The sequence below is a fragment of the Mustela nigripes genome, chromosome 4 (assembly GCF_022355385.1).
Source record: "Mustela nigripes isolate SB6536 chromosome 4, MUSNIG.SB6536, whole genome shotgun sequence".
NCBI lineage: Eukaryota > Metazoa > Chordata > Mammalia > Carnivora > Mustelidae > Mustela > Mustela nigripes.
Genome location: NC_081560.1, coordinates 86,909,967 through 86,926,683, shown reverse-complemented (window position 1 = coordinate 86,926,683; position 16,717 = coordinate 86,909,967). Strand labels below are relative to the sequence as shown.

Genomic DNA, 16,717 nt, shown 5'->3' with positions numbered 1-16,717 from the left:
CAAAAATCCCTGCCTTGTGGAACTTTTCTGGGGGCAGAAAATTCATAAGACAAAGACGCAAACTATTTGGTGGGTTAGATGGAATACACATGCATGTGAAATTTTAGAGAGGTTGGCCAGGAACACCTCCCTAGGAAGGTGATGTTTGGGTAAAACCTGAAGGAAAAAAGGAGCAAGCTCTATGGCTTTGAGGAATAAAATAGGAGGCAGACAGGACAGCAAACACAAAGTCCCTGAGATAGGACCTCCCTGGTGTGTTTGAGAAACAGCAAGGAAGCTGGAATGGCCAGAGCAGAGGACATGTGGAGAAAAACAGAGAGGAGGTCAGAGTGGCAAAGATGAAGGCAAATGGGCATGGGTCTTTGGAACTGTACTGAAGAACTCTGGCTTTTCCCCCGAGTAAGGTCATCCAGTCACTGGAGGGTGCTGAGCTGAGCAACAGCCCAGTCTGCCTCAACCTTTCACAGTGTCCCGTGGCTGCTCTGTTGAGATCCGACCAAAAGGGTGCATGGGTGGCACCAGCGAACCCACGTGGGAGTGTCTTACTAATGACGGCCTGAACCAAGATGGCAGCCACAAGGCGGGTGAGTGAGAAGTCAGAGGATGCTGGCTGTATTTTGAAGGTAGAATGAACATGACCTTTGGGTGGGTTAAATGTGAGTCATGAGACAAAGAGAGGAGTCCAGAGTGATTGAAGTTTTGGTCCGAGCAGCTGGAAGGATAAAGTAGTTGTTAACTGATGGGGAAGAATGTGCTAAGTGGCAGCTTTTGGGGGGAAGAAACATCAGGTACTCAAACATGTCAAGTTTGAGATGCTCAGTAGATATTGAGAAAGGATATCAAGTAGGAGTTCGGTAGGGGAGACCAGAGTTCCCTGGAGAGGTACTGGTGTATTAAACTTGGGAGTCATTAGTATGGTTTCCTCAAGACATGGCACCCAATGAGATAACCTACAGAGTGAGCGCAGAAGTAGGGAGGAAACCCCGTAGGAGATTCCACAGAGAGAATCCAGCGAGGCAGAAAGGAATCTAGGCAGGGGCAGCCATTAGAAGCTGATGGAGTCTCAAGGTGGCTCATTGCAGTTGACTGCGAAAAGGTAATATAAGAATGATGATCACGAACACTTTGTTCAACACTAACCCCACGGGGAAACAGGGGGCTCACGGGTTCCCTATGGCCTTATTAAAGATTTAATTCAAAAGGCTTATACTCTTTGCCAGGGCTTCCTGATCTTCTTCACTAGGTTCCCACAAAGTTATGGAGTCAAGAAGGAGGATGAGTTTCAAAGGCTGCTTCTCATTCTTGCAACCCACGGCAGGCTACTGAACTATCAGTGGGTCACAGAAGAAATCAAGAGAAATGAAAAAAATACCTTGAGACAAATGACAATGGACATACAGTGGACCAACATAGGAGTAGTCTATTCTCAAGTAGATTAGATTTTTGATTAACATTATCTAAAAGCTACCAAATGAAAGTAAGACTAAACTCTTTACTTGTACAGGGCTCATTGGTCACGTAGAAAGCAATCAAATCAGAGTATTTTAAGAAATGATTCTGGGGTGCCTGGGTCATTCAGTCCCTTAAGTGTTTGCCTTCGGCTCAGGATCCTGGGATCAAGTCCCATATCAGGCTCCCTGCTCAGCAGAGAGTCTGCTTCTTCCTTTCCCCTCTGCTTGTGCACTTTCTAATAAACAAAATCTTAAAAAGAATTATTTCACCATCTTGTATGGTAGAAAAAACTTGAAAATTTGAGTAAAATGACTTGTGTTTGAGTCCTGGATTCATTCCTGATCAGTAATGATCATTTTGATTATAAATTTGTCTACATACATGCTTTCACTGGGCTCTCCCAATCCCATGGGGGCAGACCTGGGTATTAGTATTCTCACACTAAAGAACATAAAACTGAGGTTTCGGGTTATTAGGGACTTGCTCAAAGTCCTAATGACCCTTCTTATTGGAGTTGAGACCAGAGACAAAGTTTTTCTCTCTGATCTAGGGCTCTGTCCACTGTCAAGGTGTCCACATAGGCACCACATAACGTGGGAATTAGTTAGGCAAGGAGGCACATCGGCCAGCGTTTCTAAATCTGACTCCTTTCACTTGGTGGTGTGAGTGATGGGGGTGTGACAGCGCTGTTCGGGGAGGCACACCCTGGGCTTCCTAGAGCTCCTTCCCCTGGACCTTCATCGTTTCCTTCTCTTAGTTACCCTTATGTTGCCAACAAGTTCCTAAGAGCCATTGGCATATTCACTGCTCTGAGGCAGGAGCTCTTACTGCCCTTGGACCATCTTTAAAGACACTCTGGAGGTGTCCCCCAAATCAGAATATTTTAGAGCTGGAAGAAACAGCAGGTGCCATTGACAACCTTGAATCTTATGCAGGAGGAAGTTTCGTTCTGGAACTATTGAAATCTGGGGGCAGGGCTCTCAGGGAATGTCAGAGACCACGTGGGCTCCAGGCAGCACACGTTCGTTCCACTACACCACACTGCCACTCACACTGTGGTTGTGGCATGACATCCGTGGGACCTTTAAATCAAGATTCTGAATGGTTTCTCAATTAGCTATTTGAGTAAAATGAATTTAACTCCGCCTATTATAGCATAAAAAGAGCTTAAGCCACTTAATAAATGGTAGCTAGAGTCACCTCTTAATGGATAATCATGTTTTCTCATTTGCAGTTTAAGTGCTAGAAGACAGAGTGACTTTAAAACTGCTCATGAGAGGACCCAATTATCTGATAAGCAATTCCAAAGACCATATACACAAATGCAGAAACATACCTCTTTATGAACGGTGTCTGACAAGGAAAAGAGATATTTGTGGCACAGGAGTTCTGGAAAATGTAATTATTTATCCTCTCACAATTAATGAAAGAAATGGAAAATGAAGCTTTCATTTCAAATCCTTTTTATCTGGATGGAACTTTAATTTTACATAATTAAATTGACTTCACAGTTCAGTGTGTTAAAATATGCAATTAAGCAGCATATCAAGGTGAAATGCCTCCTGTTGTTGGCTCATTGAGAAACCATGCTGCTGAGCTCCCAAACAAGAATGAACACCTGCCTACCTGCTCTTATCCCCAGAGCCAGGGACGGCACACAGCCTGCAGGGCTGGCTTCCCACATGCTCCTGTATAAGTTAGTTGGATATTTAAAGTTTTCACTTCTCTTTGTTTTTCAGTGGAGTTTTTGTTGCCTTTTTTTTTTTCCCCGTGAGAAAATATTGTGGGACTTTGATAATGCAACACAGATGATTACCGTAATATCTCACAGAAGTTTTTTTTTTTTTTTAAGAATTTTATTTATTTATTTGACAGAGAGAGATCACAAGTAGGCAGAGAGGCAGGCAGAGAGAGAGGAAGGGAAGCAGGCCCCTGCTGAGCAGAGAGCCCGATGTAGGACTCGATCCCAGGACCCTGAGATCATGACCTGAGCCGAAGGCAGTGGCTTAACCCACTGAGCCACCCAGGCGCCCCTCTCACAGAAGTTCTAAGACAACCCTTGCATCTTCAAGGTTGGTGCCTTCCATTGGTTGAAATTCTGTCCAAACTCCCTTATTCCAATTTTGCCATTTTATAATTTGTGACAAATTTCAGCGGAGACCACTTTCAATTATTGTTGCATTCCTGGGAAATGCTTAAGAAATGTTGCAGGTGATATTGAAGGGAGAAGTTCTCATGGGAATGGGGAGAGTTTCCGGAAAATTTATCACAACAGGTGGTGGTCTGTCCAGGTAGAGAGCTCACCTGTGCACCTTCCCCTTGTGTTCCCTTTGAATCATACCTTTGTGATCATTAATTAATGGCTCAGTAGCATCCTATATTCTCTTAAGGAATCTGTGAGTGGATTACAGTTCCACAATTAGAATGGAGTTCCCTTTCCTGTTTCAGTAGAGTCTAGGATTTATGTAACAGTGATTCTTGTTTTATCCACTGGGGAGGGTGTTAGGCAGGACTCATGGACCTAAGCAGTATCCTTACTGTAGTGACACATGGCACACCTGAACGCATTTGGTGGCTTTTCCAGATACAGAGAAGTGTGTTGTTAGATTAATTATAAAAGTCACATAAAGATGATACAATCCTATCATGAGGTTCCTCAGGACAAACTTCTTGGAATGGGAGGCATATGCTCCACTCGTAGGTTTAGACTCTCCATAATGCCCCTGCTATTTATTATAGAATGTAGGTTGTTAGGATGATTGGCAGGCTATAAAACTAGAAGAAGATTGTAAAAGGTATTACAGTGTGTATAGTAATACAATGTATATCAGAACACAGAAATGTTGAGCCAAGATTGGAGATACGGTATTGTCTGCTTCTAGGACACTACAAGCATCATGGCATTAGTAAATTTTGCTAAAATTCTGTGAGCTAGAGTGGCCTCTGTCTCATTGCATTGCTCTGAAATCCAAAGGAGGCCTTCGCTACCAAGGGATAGAAAAAGAATAGTGAAAAAAAATAGTTTTAATAAGTGAAAAATGGTATGGATGTATCCATACAAATTGTAAAAGTACCAATTTAAATGTAATCGACTTCATATTTACAAGTTTTCTCCACTTATCAGATCTCCCCCCTTAGGATTTATAGAGAGTAACAGTGAAGGTAGTTTTGGTTAGTGCACGCACTTGAAAACAACTGAACTACTGTTTAGTAAAATTGTTCATACACAGGGGTGCTTGGATGGCTCAGTGAGTTAAGCCTCTGCTTTCGGCTCAGGTCATGATCCCAGGGTCCTGGGATCAAGCCCTGCATCGGGCTCTCTGCTCGGCGGGAAGCCTGCTTCCTCCCCTCTCTCTCTGCCTGCCTCTCTGCGATCTCTGCCAAATAAATAAATAAAATCTTAAAAAAGATTTTTGAAAAAAAATTGTTCATATACAAACATACACAATCATTGACTGGTGCTCTCCCGAACAATCCAACTGTGGAGGTTTCAACACTGAACCAAGTGTTTAAATAATATCAAACCCTAAAGGCTATTTGGTAGAAATACGGCAAGTCTTGTACCATTCCTCAGGAACATGTAGGTTTGATTACATTTTGGAGTCTGATCTTATACAGACCCTATCGGAGGAGGATCTGAAATTTCTGCACAATAGAGCTGCTGATACGTTCTTAGAATTCAGAGGAAAGAATCTGATTGTGGAATAAGAATGCGGTACAACTGAGATGTTGCTCGGCATGGCCTGAAGCTCTCTGTCACTTTACCGGGTCCCATATGATAAAGATGAACCACTACTGATTCGGGTCCTTCAGAACCAGAGGGAAGAAACTAGGGACTCACGCAAGTGTGATACAAACAGACGAAGATGATAAATATGGAAAAGTCATGCAGAGATAGTCCCCAGACCTTATACTGTCCTCTCTCAAAAATATTTTTATTTGAGAGAGAGAGAGAGAGGGAGAGAGAGAAGCAGAGGGAGAGGGACAAGCAGACTCCTTGCTGAGCACAGGGTCTGATGTGGGGCTTAATCCCATGACTGTAAGATCATGACCTGAGCCAAAAGCAAGAGTTGGAAGCTTAACAGACTGAACCACCCAGGCACCCCTGTACTGGTTTCTTTTCACTTCCTTTTCCATCCACACTTTTACCAAGGTGCTGGAGTGGAAAATGCTTTTTAAAAATGAAAACCTCAACTGAAGGGATCAGACATCCACATGTAACTGAATCCAGCACAAGAAGAAAGAAGGGCCATCTGTACCCCAATGTTTATAGCAGCTGTTTATAGCTGTTTATAGCAGCAATGGCCACGGTTGCCAAACTGTGGAAAGAATCAAGATGCCCTTCAACGGCCGAATGGATAAGGAAGATGTGGTCCATATACACTATGGAGTATTATGCCTCCATCAGAAAGGATGAATACCCAACTTTTGTAGCAACATGGACGGGACTGGAAGAGATTATGCTGAGTGAAATAAGTCAAGCAGAGAGAGTCAATTATCATATGGTTTCACTTATTTGTGGAGCATAACAAATAGCATGGAGGACATGGGGGGTTAGAGAGGAGAAGGGAGTTGGGGGAAATTGGAAGGAGAGGTGAACCATGAGAGACTATGGACTCTGAAAAACAATCTGAGGGTTTTGAAGGGGTGGAGGTGGGAGATTGGGGGAACCAGGTGGTGGGTATTAGAGAGGGCACAGATTGCATGGAGCACTGGGTGTGGTGCAAGAATAATGAATACTGTTGTGCTGAAAATAAATAAATAAATAAATTTAAAACAAAAAAAGAGACCCACTTTGAGAACTGTTGAGGGTTATCCTCTAATCCTAGCCATTTCTTTCTGAAGCATGCATTCAGAATGGTCACTCATATATGTGGACAGAAGTTAGAATTCTCAATGGCCAATTAAAAGATCTTCCTGGTTTTGTCATGTTTAAAACATTTTCTGAACTTCCTTTTTTGGGGGTCAAAAGAGGTCTGGAAAGTTAAATGTTCTCGGGATAATTTTAAATTGTACAGTGAATAAATAGCACTTCGGTCCATGACTAGGTGGGGGTAGAAATCAACATCTGCAGAACTGAGTGGTGTGTTCTTGAATTCATTCTGTAGGGAAAAGTAATTTATTCTAATATTGAGCTATTCTTATTAACTTTGAAGTGAAGCTAACTAGACAGAGACCTGTGTACATTCACCAGATTACAAAGACTGGACCTGGGTTCCAAATGAATGAGCGAAAGTGAAAGTACTTTAAATCTGTAACAGGATTTTAAAAGCATAATGATTATCTTTGTATCGCCTTTTTTTTTCTTTTTCTAATCTAGAAAGTACAACCATGAGAGGGAAGTAATTCTGTTTTTAGAAAGCAACACACCCTTGTGATTTTTATGTTTAGAATATTTTTTTAATTTTTAAAATTTATTTAGAGGGAAGGAGAGAGCGCATGTATGCACGTGGGTAGGAACAGAAGGGGAGGTACAGACACCATGCAGAGCGAGGAGCCTGACACGGGCTCGATCCACAACCCTGAGACCATGAACTGAGCCGAAATGGAGAGTCAGACGTTCAACCAACCAAATCACCCAGCTGCCTCATGTTTAGAATATTTTCAATGAAACCAAGTAAACTTGGTTTCATCAAAACCAAGTATGTCTACTGTACATAAATCAGGGAGATAAAGAGCTCAAGAATGACTGTGCTTTCCTAGACCTCTTGATTTTCTCTCTTTATAGTTCATAGTTTACAAGCATCAACAGCGATGGTCTAAATATAAAGCTTGTTACACTATCATTACATGTGACATTCCTGTAGACACTAATACATACTTCTATTTGAGGCTTGTTGAAGCAGTGAAGAGTTTTTGGAGTTAGCAACTACTTGAAATAGTAAGCTAAATTTTGGAATTCAAAGATAGTTTTAGTTTGCAATTAGAAATAAAAACTAGAGGCAGCAGTCACTCAATTGAAGGCGCTGATGTAAGTCCAAAGTATTAAAGTTAAAAATAACCAAGACAAAACAGTGAAATAAATCTAAGTTTGCAACAGACAGAGACGGTAATATTCTATCTCCAAACACTTGGTTTAGAAGTCTGGAAAGAAAATGGAGAGGCATCTTTACTAAGGACTTGCTACTTTTTAACGCACATTGTAATATTTACATATCATTTACTGGTCATTGTCCCTTTTTTTATTCTACTTTGTGTTTCAGAAGCCATTTTCTTTTTGAAAAGAAACAGAACTTTTCACCATCCAGATAACACGTTCTAATTCAGTTAATTAAGCAACTGTTGAAACCCCTAAGTATTTAGGGCCACTATCTTGCCTTCTTTCTGAGAGGAGTCTGAATTCAAATAAAATGATTGTGAAGAGCTTAATAAAGATGTTTCTAGATGGTTTTATGAGATTCCCCAGGATTTTATTTCAATCTGGAAAATGGCAGAAATACATGGAGAGGATGTTCTCACTATTTAATCAAGTAGACCAAAAAAAAAAAAAAAAAAAAAAAAAAAAAAAAGCTACCTCATAGCCATTAACTTAGGGAGGGAAAAAGAAACTGGAAATGGAAAAATACGTTTAAATAACAATGGACTCTGAGAGCCTTAGAAAGGTAAAGTGTGTAAACTGTATTTCAAAGGTAAACTGTTTTTCAACTGTGTAAAATTTCTTGAGTTGAGTCTAAGGGAACATCTATGAACTAGACAGCATTGGAAGATGCAGCAAATTAGACCCATGAGGGAAGCACTGGGACTTGATGTGCTCAAGGCATCGAGATAAGAGTTCCCCAAAGCAATCTTACCTTTGTTTTCTGCCTTCAGTTCCTCGGCCATCAAGCTGTCTTGTCGGTTACCAAGCACAAACGCCAGAAATGAAAGGATCAGGGCATCCAAAATCCCAATAATAGCCAGGATGTACGCCCAGCGGACTGAACAAGCCCCCAGAGTGTACTTGTCTGTCTTTTCTCCACACATCCGTTTTACTTCATCTGAATCCCAGCCATCGGGGAAAATCATGCAGCCAAGCACAAGGCAGGCAGCTGAGAGAGAGAGAGAAAAGGAAAAAAAAATAGTTAACATAAATGTTATTTTAACAAATACTGCTATTGTATGTCAAATCATTGCTTCAAATTCTGGACTTTTGAAAAAGTATTTACTTACTTGAGAGTGAGCATGAGAGAGCAAGTGCAGGGGGGAGTGGCAGGGAGGGAGCGGCAGAGTGATAGGGAGAAGCAGACTCCCCCGCTGAGCAGGGAGCTGGAACTTGACTCCATTCCATGACCCTGAGATCATGACTTGAGCTGACGGTAGATGTGGAACCCACTGAGCCACCCAGGTGCCCCTCAAATTCTTGATTAAAAGAACAGCAAATCTTACCACTGTCCTACCCTGAATATTTGTTTTTGTTTGTTTGTTTTTCTCCTGGTTTCCTTAAAAGCAGCCAAGGCCTGCAGCTCTGGGAACATTCTTTACTGCAAACCTAGCATTCCGAGAGAGGTTAAGGTATGTTGATCTCTAAGAAAATACTTAAAAAAATTGAATTTTGGTGTGCATTTGTGGGAAGGCTTCCACTGCAAACAAGCCATAAGGAATCATAACACTGCAGAATACAATTCAACACTGACTTTGAGGAGCTCGACAATAGCCAGATAAGGGATTAGGATAACATGGAAAATACCCAGTGTATATTGACTTTGAGTCATGGTAAAAAATAATTTCACATTGGAACCTCCTTACAGACACACACACACTGAAAAATTCTCGAAACTATACTTAGCAGATGTAATGCACCCTGATGTTTTCTAATCTCTATTTCAATTTTTAAAAAATTTCATTTTGGTCCATATACACTATGGAGTATTATGCCTCCATCAGAAAGGACGAATACCCAACTTTTGTAGCAACATGGACAGGACTGGAAGAGATTATGCTGAGTGAAATAAGTCAAGCAGAGAGAGTCAATTATCATATGGTTTCACTTATTTGTGGAGCATAACAAATAGCATGGAGGACATGGGGAGTTAGAGAGGAGAAGGGAGTTGGGGGAAATTGGAAGGGGAGGTGAACCATGAGAGACTATGGACTCTGAAAAACAATCTGAGGGTTTTGAAGGGGCGGGGAGTGGGAGATTGGGGGAACCAGGTGGTGGGTAGAGAGCGCACGGATAGCATGGTGTGGTGCAAAAACAATGAATACTGTTATGCTGAAAATAAATAAATAAAAGTAAAGAAAGAAAGAGGGGCGCCTGGGTGGCTCAGTGAGTTAAGCCGCTGCCTTGGCTCAGGTCATGATCCCAGGGTCCTGGGATTGAGTCCCACATCGGGCTCTCTGCTCAGCAGGGGGCCTGCTTCCCTTCCTTTCTCTCTGCCTGCCTCTCTGCCTACTTGTGATCTCTCTCTGTCAAATAAATAAATAAAATCTTAAAAAAGAAAGAAAGAAAATTAAAAAATTTTTTATTTGTGTATTTGACAGACAGAGATTACAAGTAGGCAGAGAGGTGGGCAGAGAGGGAGGGGGAAGCAGGCTCTCTGCTGAGCAGAGCGCCCGCTGCGGAGCTTGATATCAGGACCCTGAGATCATGACCGGAGCTGAAGGCAGAAGCTTAACCCACTGAGCCACCCTGGTGCCCCTATTTCATTTTTTAAAAGGCTGAAAAACACTGCAGTATGGTGTGGTACCAGAATTTTTAATGAATATTCAGGAATTTAAGCAGAATACTTATATTCTGTTTCCCAAATATCATTATGAATATCCTATGAACCCTTTATATAGACTATGTCACTGGGCAGATTATGGAAGAAAAGTGGCCATTTGTTGCCACTCTGTTTATAATTATTCAGGAGTAAAGGAGGATAGTTTTAGGTTATAAAGGGCTTTCTGAACAGGTATGTTCATTAATTCACTAATTCATTAATTCATTCACTCATTAATTCAACAGTTACATATTAGTGGTCTCCTTTGGAGTGCCAGACATAGTTCTTGGCGCTAGAGACACACTAATCCAGAAAAGAGACATGGTATATATTATGTTTTAGCAGGGAAAGAGGCAAAAAAAAAAAAAAAAGTTACATGCTAATAAAACAATTGGAAGTTGAAGTCCTAGGTAGGAAAGAAACAAAGGGCTTAGATAAAGAGTAACGGTAAGGGCTCTTGAGGGGGTGACATTTAAGCGAAGGCCAGAAAGAGACAAGGCATTGACCTGTGAAATTGACAGGAAAGCTGTTCCAGGCAACAGCATATACAAAGGCCCTGGGGTTCCAAAGAGGCCTGGGGTGTTTGAGGAGCAACCAGGAGATCAGTAACTGGATGGAGAACATGACCATGTTGGGGTTGCAAGGGAGGCATGGGCTATGGATCTAGGCAGGTGATGGTTTCCAGGGCATGCCCCTTAAGAAGACTCTGATGTCACAACCAACATAGAGTTGTGGGATGGTCACGGTCAAACTATTCCTGAAGCTAGCAAGCTGCTACCTCTTGAACAAGCCAGCCGTGGACACCTGATTTCCTACTTTTTACAAGAGCATGACTCTACAGGCAGGTGTGGATAACACAGAGACCAAGAGGGCTGACATGTAGGAAGACTGCCTGGAAGAACTTGGATTTAGGGTCTCATGTTATATTACAGGACAGTATATGTGCAGTATCTCTGCATAAGAAGGTATCATGGATACTATCCTTCTTTATGCCTCCTTATATCTCAAAAGGAACCCTAACTTCCCTCTACCTTCAGTTTACTTCACTCTAATCCAGATCACATATGACCACTGAGACCATCAGGATCCAAACCTTTGGTGGCTCCACCCTCCCTCCCCCCAGTACTGAAGACATCTTAGGTCTCCAGTGTCTCCACAATGCAGGCCCCACTTACTTTCCCACTCTCCCTCCCCTTTAGAATCTCCATTTCACTTGGGTTGAGCCACACTTGATCCCTTGCCTATGCACCAAGTTTTGGGATCATTCTCTTTTTTCTTCTGCCTCAAGTATTTACCACCATTGTCCCTAAATGGTCCACTCTTAAATCTCTCTCAATGATCAAGTCGAATCCAACACCATCCACAAAGCAAGCCATTTTAAATTCTTCTTGACCTACAATATTGCCCTTCTCAAAACCCCTGTAACTTCTGACTGTACCTACTTAGAATCTTTGTAGCTTTTTACACTTGTTACTTATTTACAAGAATTTCAATTAACAGACTGTAAGCTTTCTGAGGAAGGAAACTTTGGTAAACCACCATACTCTTAGCACCTAAAACAGTGCCTTGTAGATAGCTAGCACTAAAATATTTTGAATGGGGAAATAAAATGAATAAATGAATTATAATACCTCGATAGTATACTCAAAAATATAGTGTATAGAAGTCAATATGACAACTGCCCAAGATTACAAACCTAGTTACAGATTTATCTTTAAAATGGGACATTCAATGGAGACAATTTTGTTATGATCAGACAACAGATTACAATTACTCAGAACAATTAGAAAAAAGTTGATGCTTTCAAAATACTTCAAATTCCCACTCCTTCTGTATCTCCTAGCACTCACAATACCAACTTGTTCTCCAAGGTCTTTCTAGAAATGATGATCTGTGTATTTAAAAAAAAATATGGTTTCCATGGGCAAAAATTAACTTTATTTGGAAAGGCACACAAGATGCTTGAATCCAAACCACAGTTGAGAAAAATCTCCTCTAAAAATGCTATGTTACTTGGAAGAGTTTAAAAATATTCTAAATGTTTTACACATTAAATAATGTTTATGTATGAGAAAAGTACTTTCTGACACAGAAAAAAAGAAAGCAAGTATTTTTCCTTTATGAATGGGAATCACTTGGAGAATGACACTATTATTACTTATAGCTTTAGAGAAACTTAACAGAAATCAACAAGTGACATAGGTTTGGGCAGGTTACTGGACACTGCAGGCCAGTTCCCTGGAACAGGATGTTTGTGGAATGGTGACATTGATAAAGACATCTTTTCTCAAGGTCTTTCTACACTGAGGGTGGACAGTCTTAAAATTTCCTTTTCTAGGGGTGCCTGGATGGCTCAGTGGGTTAAAGCCTCTGCCTTCAGCTCAGGTCATGATCCCAGGGTCCTGGGATCGAGCCCCACATTGGGCTCTCTGATCAGCAGGGAGCCTGCTTCCTCCTTTCTCTCTGCCTGCCTCTCTGCCTACTTGTGATCTCTCTGTCAAATTAATTAATTAATTAATTAATTAAACCTTTAAAAAAATTTTCCATTTCTAGAAACTCTCAGTTACAAATTAGGATAAAAATAGGGGTAGAATTAATAATCTGAAACTAAAACCACAAGAGAATAGGAGGGGTTCTCTCATTGGCCTATCTTCAAAGGATAGGATTTCCTTAATCAAATTTTAAGAGATGAATCTAGTAAGATAGGAGATATGCCATTGTGCTTCATTTTATGCAATGGGTATTTGGCTCAAAGTTTCCAAAAACAGAACTTTTGAAATACAATTATTATTTGCAATAGGCTAAGGGAGTAGCTGTTCAGAGAAATGTGAGGATAAAATCTGGGCTGACAGGGTCAGGCCCTGGAATCCTGGGGAAAATGTTTAGGTCTCCCTGCAGGAAGGGTACTCCATAACAGGTATCCTGTAGGCCACAGGACATTGGACTAGGTCTTGAATGCCCCACTGACTTCTTGTTGGCCTTCTCTTAAAGTAAAACATTTGGTCTTCTTCTAATGAAGAAGAATTCTGAAAATCTGGATGGTCGTATAATAGAGTAATAAAAATGAAGCTCAATTGCATTTGAAAGCTTTTAAAATTTGCTAAGTGAAATCTGTGATTAAAATCCAATTTTTAAAAAAGATTTTATTTATGCATTTAAGACAGAGAAAGAAGAGTACGCTAGTGTGCACACCCAAGCAAGCACGAATGGCAGGGGGGGAGGAGTGGAGGGAGAGAGACAGGTAGACACTGCACTGAGTGCAGAGTCTGATGCAGGGCTTGATCTCAGGACCTGAGATTGTGACCTGAGCTGAAACCAAAAGTCAGATGCTTAACTAACTGAGCCACCCAGGTGCCCTAAAATCCAATTTTTAAATAAATAAATCCTATGCTGAGGGCACCTGGGTGGCTCAGTCAGTTAAGCGTTTGCCTTTGGCTCAGGTCATGATCCCAGGGTCCTGGGATTGAACCCCACATCAGACTCCCTGTTCATCAGGGACTCTGCTTCTCCTTCTCCAACTGCCCCTGCTTGTGTTCCCTTTCTCACTAGTCTCTCTCAAATAAAATCTTAAAAAAAATTTTTTTCTTTTAAAAATAAATAAATAAGGGCATCTTTGCTCTTTCCACAGTTTGGCAACTGTAGCCATTGCTGCTATGAACATTGGGGTGCAGATGACCCTTCTTTTCACTACATCTGTATCTTTGGGTAAATACCCAGTAGTGCAATTGCAGGTTATAGGGTAGCTCTATTTTTCATTTCTTAAGGAATCTCCACACTGTTTTCCATAGTAGCTGCACCAACTTGCATTCCCACCAAAGTGTAAGAGGGTTCCCCTTTCTCCACAATCTCTCCAACACTTGCTGTTAATGGTCTTGTTAATTTTGGCCATTCTAACTGGTGTAAGGTGGTATCTCAATGTGGTTTTAATTTGAATATCCCTGATGGCTAATGATGGTGAACATTTTTTCATGTGTCTGTTAGCCATTTGTAGATCTTTTTTGGATTAGTGTCTGCTGAGGTCTTCTGCCTATTTTTTGAGTCACCAAACTGTGGAAAGAGCCAAGATGCTCTTCAATGGAAGAATGGATAAAGAAGATATGATCCATATATACAATGGAGTGTTATGCCTCCATTGGAAAGGATGAATACCCAACTTTTGTATCAACATGGAAGGGACTAGAGGAGATTATGCTGAGAGAAATAAGTCAAGCAAAGAGAATCTATTATCACATGGTTTCACTCACTTGTGGAGCATAAGGAATAACATGGAGGACATTAGGAGAAGGAAAGGAAAAGTGAGTTGGGGAAAACCAGAGGGGGAGATGAACCATAAGAGACTGTGGACTCTGAGAAACAAACTGAGGGTTTTGGAGGGGTGGGGGGTGAGAAGTTGGGTGAACCTGGTGGTGGATATTATGGAGGGGATGTATCACATGGAGCACTGGGTGTGGTGCATAAACAATGAATCTGGGAACACTGAAAAAATAAAATTAAAAAAATAATAAAAATAAATAAGTAAATTCTATCATTTTGAAAGCTGTGCTTCCACATGACCATTACATAACAAAAATTTTAGTTTCTGACAATGTATTATCAAAATATACATTTTCTTCTCCTCTAATCCATACTTTCCCTACTTGACTATTTTTGAAATGCGCAGTCCCCCAAAAGTTATAGTGTATTTAAGATTAATTGAAGCCATTAAAATAGTTTAGGCCCCGTTAGTTTCTTTGGAAAGGTATTATTATGTTCTGCATGAATGCTTGAGTGCTATAATAAATTCTGTTTTCTGGCATCCGATTAACCAGAACCTTATTAACCTGCACAATGCGTATAGCCAGTGGAAACCAACAGCTGTTCCTAATCCCAAGCAGTACCTGAAAGATCCTAAGCTAATGTCTCAGTCAACGAAAAATTAAATAATACTCCTCTAGGTTTCATAATTATTTCTAATGCTTTACAAATTGATCATCCTAGAAGATGTAGCGGAATCACTATACTAAACATTAGAATACACAAGTCACCAGAACATTTGATTAATTTGCACGTGCTATTTCCTGACCACAAGGAATACATAGAGAATTAGTTCCAATTGGACTATTATCCCCCAAATGGTTTTCTTATTAGAATGTCACCTAGGAAATGACTAAGTTACTTGGAGCGATAGATTTATTTCAGCAGCAGGTTTTGCGCAAGTGTATCAGAGAACATTTTTGAATGTTAAAGAGCTCACAAGGTGGAGGTAAGTGGAGAAGGATGTCGGAGAGAAATCTGTGCCCTTATGGTACGCTGTCATGACATCTTCTAACTTAGAATATAAAGATGTCCTTGTGAGGACAGGACTATTGATTTCAACTTTAAGCGTATTCCAAACGGTTAGGAAGGATTCACATTCTCCAAGAACCCTCTGTCTGAAGGCTGCTGATGCCCACAGTAGGTTCTTCTGAAACAGTACACAAACAACTAGAAACTTCCTAGAGCTGCTAATTGCTCTGCCAGTTTTCTGGCCAAAGAGTGGAACATAAGCTCTGCAAAGGAAATGTCCTTAGAAAAACCCACCAGTGCTTTTTAATTGGGTCTTTCTCCAAAGTAAAATTAAGCAAGAGAAGAAAAGCAATGAGAGTGGGGTGGGGTGGTGAGGGGGTCTAGGCTGTGGGTCACGTGGGCATGCTCCCGCGGCTGGTCTAACTCTCCAATCAGGACTTTGAACCTGAGAATGGCTTAGTTTATTTTTGTTTATTTTTGGACAGGAAGAGGATGTCTAAATTCATCCTTTAAAAAGTCCACGCACTGTTGCACAAAGAGCATGATAAATTGCCTGGTGTTGCTGAAGCAGTCACGGAGAACATGGTGAAAAAACGAACCTCCACTCAGTTAACTCCATCAATTACTCAGGCCTGAGCTCACGGAAGGACCTGACGCCCGGCAGAGCCATCGCGCTGCGCCAGGGAACTTTCATGTGATTGTCACTCTGAATACCTGAAAGCAGAGCCCCGTCCCATAGCTTCTTCATTAGCCAACAAACCAGAGCTGTAGTATTTCTACAGCTGGAGAAGGTACTATGTTTACGCTTCAGTCTACCTCTGGACAACCGAGTTGCTAGGTAACCCAGGACATGCAATACTGTGGGTTAGAGTCCAGTGGAGAAAACAAAAGGGATCCTGATAAATTTCAGTTTTAAACCCAGTATAATTTTAGGAGCATCTACCTTGAGGTCATAGCACAAAAAGTACCAAATCTCTTAGAAAGCAGGGGAAGAGAAAGTGCGAGTAAACACTGGGCTCTCAGAAGACAAGAGTCAGGGGTGTGTGATGAGGGTAAAAGCTCCTATATGCTGCCTACATGCTCAGCCCTAATTGCGGGGCGAAGAGCCATACATCTATCTGTACCTTGTGCTGAATCAGCCTGCACCCCAGGCGTTGCTGAAAGGGGCTAATCAGGAGTCTGCCCACGCCTGCACTTAGGAGCTACAGAGTAGAGAAAAAGCTTTTCTAGAATAGGGTGCCAGACAGGAGGAAACACCATTAATGGTACCACATCACCTACTAATTTACCCAAAATTTGAACCTTAATAACCAAGTGTA

At 41.2% G+C, this 16,717-nt stretch overlaps 1 protein-coding gene across 4 annotated transcripts in view; it reads right to left on the bottom strand.

The window, feature by feature from the left end:
* Positions 1-16,717, bottom strand: part of LHFPL3 (LHFPL tetraspan subfamily member 3) — a 588,278-nt gene that overhangs the window by 173,635 nt on the left and 397,926 nt on the right. For all 4 annotated transcript variants that reach the window (XM_059397001.1, XM_059397003.1, XM_059397004.1 and 1 more), the window contains exon 2: positions 8,244-8,480. In XM_059397001.1, coding sequence (XP_059252984.1) covers positions 8,244-8,480 — 237 coding nt within the window. The remainder of the gene's footprint in view (positions 1-8,243; positions 8,481-16,717) is intronic.